This window comes from Cyprinus carpio, chromosome A7, assembly GCF_018340385.1.
Source record: "Cyprinus carpio isolate SPL01 chromosome A7, ASM1834038v1, whole genome shotgun sequence".
NCBI classification, from domain to species: Eukaryota; Metazoa; Chordata; class Actinopteri; order Cypriniformes; family Cyprinidae; genus Cyprinus; species Cyprinus carpio.
Genome location: NC_056578.1, coordinates 5,735,985 through 5,742,327, shown reverse-complemented (window position 1 = coordinate 5,742,327; position 6,343 = coordinate 5,735,985). Strand labels below are relative to the sequence as shown.

Sequence of the window (6,343 nt, the reverse complement as noted above, 5' to 3'; positions counted from 1 at the left end):
GGGGTAGTTTCGCGAATGATTTTAACACGCGACTGACTTGCAGTTAATGCCGCGGCCCTGCGGCGGCAGTATTACCCATTTTGGATGTCTACCTACTGTATATATGGCTTGCGGGGAAGCTGCTTCCACCTTACACGCTATGGCATTACTACAGGTGGAGTGGAGGTGAAGTGCGGCACTCACCAGGTCCAAGTTACACAGGCCTGTCGCCAAACCTTCACCCGTGGTCAGATCTTACGTTCCTCCGGGCAGGGGTGCCCCTAGAACAGATCTCCAGGCATGCTATGGTTTACACTGATGCCTCTACCACTGGCTGGGGGGCCACGTACAACAGGCATGCAGTCTCAGTGGTTTGGATGGGCCCGCAGCTGCATTGGCACATCAACTGCCTAGAGTTGTTGGCAGTATGCCTTGCCTTGAATCATCTCAAAGGACGTTTATGAGGCAAGCACGTGCTGGTCCAAACGGACAGCACAGCAACTGTTGCGTACATCAACCGACAAGGTGGTCTGTGCTCCCGTCGCATGCCGCAACTCACCCGCCATCTTCTCCTTTGGAGTCGGAAGGTTCTGAGGTCACTTCGTGCTGTTCACATTCCGGGCCTGTTCAACTGTACAGCCAACAAGCTGTCTCGAGCAATGCTCCCAGGAGAATGGCGACTCCATCCACAGATGGTCAAGATGATTTAAAGTCGTTTCGAAGCCACTCAGTTCTCCAGAGACCTCTCACTGCCAGTTGTTCACGGACAGTTGGCACGGATGCACTGGCACACAGCTGGCCGCGGGGCCTATGCAAATATGCGTTTCCCCCAGTGAGCTTTCTCACATAGACACTGTGCGAAGTCCAGGAGGACGAGGAGTAGGTCTTTCTTGTGCCACCGTATTGGCCCACTCAGACCTGTTTCCCCAAACTAGTGCTCCTCGTGACAGCCCCTCCTTGGCCGATTCCTCTGAGGAAGGATCTACTGACTCAGAGACGAGGCACCGTTTGGCACCCACATCCAGACCTTTGGAAACTCCATGTCCCAGGAGGTAGTGAACACCATCATTTCAGCAAGAGCACTGTCTACAAGACACGCTTATGCCTTGAAGTATAACCTGTTCGTCGAGTGGTGTTCTTCTCGCCGAGAAGACCACCGGAGATGCCCGATTGCAGTAGTGCTTTCCTTTCTGCAGCAAGGGCAGGGGTGAAGGCTGTCTCCCTCCACCCTCAAAGTCCAGGTTGCAGCTATTGCTGCGTACCATGACCCTGTGAATGGGAAGTCTTTGGATAAGCATGACCTCTTCATCAGGTTCCTTAGAGGGGCCAGGAGGTTAAATCCTTCCCGGCCCCCCTCTATACCCTCTTGGGATCTGTCTCTAGTGCTAAAATCACTACAGCAGTGCCCAAGTTTCTTTCATTGAAAACTCTGCTCCTGCTTGAAATGGCCTCCATCAAGAGGGTAGGGGACCTGCACGCATTTTCGGTCGACGATTCGTGCATAGAGTTTGGGTCGGCTGACTCCCAGGTAATCCTAAGGTCCCGGCCCGGCTACGGGCCCAAGGTTCCCACTACACCCTTCAAAGACCAAGTGGTGAACCTGCAAGCGCTGCCCCCGGAGGAGGCAGACCCAGCCCTGGCTTTGCTTTGTCCCATCCAAGAATTTAAGATGCTACGTAGACCGGACACAAAGCTTCAGGACCTCAGACCAGCTCTTTTTCTGTTACGTAGGCCGGCAGAAGGGGAATGCCGTCTCTTAGCAGAGGATGGCCCACTGGTTTGTTGATGCCATCGCCCTGGCTTATCAGGCACAGGGTGTGCCCTGCTCATTCAGGTTGGGAGCTTACTCAACTAGAAGTGTTGCATCCTCCTGGGCACTGGCTCATGGCACCTTGCCTTGATATTTGTAGAGCTGTGGGCTGGGCGACCCCTAACACATTCACTAGATTCTGAGCCGCTATCCTCCTGTGTTCTCACCTCAAATGGGTAGTGGCACAGAGAGGGCCCCAGTTAGTGTAGGGTTGCTAAAACTGCTCCAGATTGTCAATACTGTAGACACTGTTGAGATCTGTTAAGACCTCTATTACCTTCGGCAGCCGGACATGGCGGAACGTCCAGCGCCAGGCCTTCACGATGAATCCGTGAGAACCGTGGAAGGCTGGGTTCCATTTTGAGACCTAAGCGGTACTCTTATGTCTATAGTGCACGGTATAGCTTTAGAGCCTGTGTTTTCCCGGCAGACTTCTGCCTTCCCAAGAGGGTTACAATCACTTCCAATTTCTCCATATACACCTAAACAGATTCTATATGTGTATTTGCTTCTGAAAATTCCTTTGGGAAGGATGGGGCTTCCGCAGCATCCCTGTTTTAAGTGGAATGGGTACATTTTCCCAGTGTTATCCGATCTCACCCAGTGAGGAAGTGCTTTGACAATGGTGAGTGGAACTACTTCGCTTCTCGGCCTTTTGGCTAAGATCACGTGTTTGGTTGGATGGTTTAGACTGCGATCGCCTCTTGGAGGTTTCCTGTCTCGAGATCCTTTTATATCCCGAGTCACACAACTTTTGAAGAGGTATTTTTAATGGGGAAGTCATGGCCTACTGGTTAGAGAGTTTGACTCCTAATCCTAAGGTTGTGGGTTTGAGTCTCAGGCCGGCAATACCACGACTGAGGTTCCCTTAAGCAAGGCACATTGTGTGCACACTGGATGGGTTAAATGCAGAGCACAAATTCAGAGTATGGGTCACCATACTTGGCTGTATGTCACGTTCACTTCACTACTTGTTCCGAGCCCTGGCCTACACCAAATAGGGGCACAGATGGCTCACTGAGAGCACTGTAAGGGGCAGCACCCATGGCGCTTTGGTAAGTATCCCAATTCGTTGGACATGACGTCAAGCATGACCGACTGAAAGGGAATGTCTCAGTTTACATATGGTAACCCTTGTTCCCTGAAGGAGGGAACGGAGACGTCATGCCCCTGTGCCATGGTTGCTGTCCCACTGCTAAGTGGCCGGGTCACCGGCTCCGCTCCTCAGCAAAAACCTGGTATGCATTGCACCTGCTGCCTTATCATACTCACGCTGTGATCAGCAGCAGCTGGATGCAATAATTGCATGCCAGTGTGCATTGGCTCATTTAGTTCACACTCGAAGGAGATTGGTCTATCGAAGCTATATCCAAATTCGTCGGTCACCGACGTGATTCTCCGTTCCCTCGTTCAGGGAATGAGGGTTACCATATGTAACCGAGATGTTTTATTATAGCTTAACATTGATCTAAGCATGCTCAATATCTGTTAAAAGAAAAACAAACTTACAGCACACTTCTGCATGCACATCTCATAGATGATACAGCCCAGACTCCAGATTTCACTGTAAAGAAGTGAAGATCATGAAGGATAAAGTTTTAATATACAGCTATGGAAATTGTTTAGTCATAATAGCATAAACATCAGAAATATATTATGTTCATTACGATTTGTCATCATAAGATTCGCCTCTCAAAATCTCAGGTGCAACGTATGAGAGATCTTCAGTTTTTGTTGTTTGTGCATCAGTGGACCTGATAGGAACAGAAATACATGGTACAGATCACAATATTTCATGTAGTACATGTTGAATAGTTGAATAGTCAAGTCACACTTTGAATTAAATGAGCACATACAGTACCATTCATGAATCTTTCCAAACTCTCCCAGACGAATGGTTCCACATGCAGTGAAAAATACACTCTGTCATAAGACAACACACATTTAGTCAATTTCATTTTAGCAAAGCTTTGGTTATAGCTGCATTATTAGATTTAAACTAGATTAAAAAAAAATTGTCAAGACAAACTTTAAGTTGACATGAGAAAGCCGGACCAAAAAGTTTAAGAAGTTCAAAAAGTTTTAAGTTTGACAGTTTTCAGTCTGAACTAGTTTGAAAGTTTATGTTTGAAGGCAATAGAGTCTGTCAGAGATACAGGTGCATCTCAATAAATTAGAATGTTGTGGATAAGTTCATTTATTTCAGTAATTCAACTCAAATTGTGAAACTTGTGTATTAGATAAACTACTTCAGTCTGTGTACACTGAATTTAAGTCTTTGGTTCTTTTAATTGTGATGATTTTGGCTCAAATTTAACAAAAAACCCACCAAATCACTATCTCAACAAATTAGAATATGGTGACATGCCAATCAGCTAATCAATTTAATGCTACGTTCCAGGCCGGTTTTTGAGCTCACAAGTCACGACTCACGACTTTGTAGCATTCCAGGCAAGTCACACCAAACTGCTTGAGCGCAAGGAATTGTAGCTAGATTATTAATTTTATTGCAAAGTTATATTGTTCTAAAGTCTATTTCTCACTGTGTACCACTTGCATAAACACAGCATCCATAGGCAATATTATCCGTAGGGGCTGCCATTGTTGTTTCGCGGGATATGTGATGTCAGAGCTCAGAACTGGGAGTACATCGATCTAGTACGAGTTCACGGGTGGGAAGTCACAGGTTTGACTTTCACTGGTAGAAGTTTGGAAAAACACGGGTTACAGGTTGCCTGGAACATGGCATAAAACAACTGCAAAGGTTTCTTGAGCCTGCAAAACGGTCTCTCAGTTTGGTTCACTACCTAACACAATCATGAGGAAGACTGCTGATCTGACAGTTGTCCAGAAGACAATCATTGACACCCTTCACAAGGAGGGTAAGCCACAAACATTCATTGACCAAGATCCTAGAGTCTGGAGGAAGGGTGGAGAAGCTCATAGCCCAAGTTGCTTGAAGTCCAGTGTTAAGTTTCCACAGTCTGTGATGAATTGGGGTGCAATGTCATCTGCTGGTGTTGGTCCATTGTGTTTTTTGAAAAGTCACTGCACCCGTTTACCAAAGAATTTTGAAGCACTTCATGCTTCCTTCTACTGACACATTTTTTGAAGATGCTGATTTCATTTTCCAGAAGGATTTTGCACCTGCTCACACTGCCAAAAGCACCAAAAGTTGGTTAATCGACCATGGTGTTGGTGTGCTTGATTGGCCAGCAAACTCACCAGACCTGAACCCCATAAAGAATCTAAGGGGTATTGTCAAGAGGAAAATGAGAAACAAGAGACCAAAAAATGTAGATGAGCTGAAGGCCACTGTCAAAGAAACCTGGGCTTCCATACCACCTCAGCAGTGCCACAAACTGATCACCTCCATGCCACGCCGAATTGAGGCAGTAACTAAAGCAAAAGGAGCCTCTACCAAGTGAGTACATGTACAGTAAATGAACATACTTTCCAGAAGGCCAACAATTCACTATTTTTTTTTTTTTTTTTTTTGGTCTTATGAAGTATTCTAATTTGTTGAGATAGTGAATTGGTGGGTTTTTATTAAATGTGAGCCAAAATCATCACAATTAAAAGTACCAAAAACACTTAAACTCCTTCAGTCTGTGTGCGTTGAATTTATTTAATACACGAGTTCCACAATTTGAGTTGAATTACTGAAATAAATTAACTTTTCCACGACATTCTAATTTATTGCGATGCACCTGTATGATTAGCACGGTACAGCGGTTTATATGTATATTTATCCATAAATTTATCAATATTAATTCTGCTGTTAAAAACAAATAAAGAAACCGTGAAGAAGAGTGGTTATTATGTAAAAACAGTGAGAAACTCTTAATTTGTTTAAGACTGAGCTTGGATTTACCAGGATTTCTCTCGTGGGTTTTACTGAAACTGTGAGGAGAAAAGAGAAACCAATGGAGTTCGTGCTGAAATGTTGATCGGATGCCGAGCCTGTTCATGTGATTGTTGGAGAAGGACTGGACAGAAACGTTATCTCAAGGTATTGTTCCTTTTGTTTGCTCATTGACGAGTGAAACGGCCATTACTTTTGGGCCACAACGAACACAAGCATCACATCAGGCCTGCTACGGTATTTAGTTTTATAATAATTTTACTTGGCAGTTTTAGATTGCATTAAGGTGTGTGTGGGCCCACAAAGTATGTTGTTTTAAGTGATTTTGAAGTTGATTCATCGAGGTTTTATGAATTAATCCAATTGAAGGTTAATAGGGTTTAAAGTGTTGTCTGTGCATTTTTATATATAGTACAGAATTGACAGTATCTTCCTTTTTAAAAGAGGGACATTTTATATTGAAGGTTTAAAAAAGAACAATCATATCCTCATTTCATTTTCTTATTTCATTGGAGATAATAATTTCTTTATTCTTTAGCCCGGAAAATGGAGCGCAGCTGGAGGAAAACATTGGTATTTCGTATTGCTTGGAGGGAAAGTAACCTATCTTACAGAAAAGCATTAGAAACTGCTAAATCTGATTACTTTTTGTCTCTTTTAGAAGAAAACAAACATAACCCCAGGTATTT

At 44.6% G+C, this 6,343-nt stretch overlaps 1 protein-coding gene across 1 annotated transcript in view; it reads right to left on the bottom strand.

The window, feature by feature from the left end:
- Window positions 1-6,343, bottom strand: part of LOC109085199 (serine/threonine-protein kinase Nek1-like) — a 68,860-nt gene that overhangs the window by 9,417 nt on the left and 53,100 nt on the right. The window contains exons 6-8 of the mRNA XM_042759275.1: window positions 3,651-3,712; window positions 3,457-3,543; window positions 3,299-3,353 (exon numbers count right to left, since the gene is read on the bottom strand). Of these exons, the coding sequence (XP_042615209.1) occupies window positions 3,299-3,353; window positions 3,457-3,543; window positions 3,651-3,712 (204 nt within the window). The remainder of the gene's footprint in view (window positions 1-3,298; window positions 3,354-3,456; window positions 3,544-3,650; window positions 3,713-6,343) is intronic.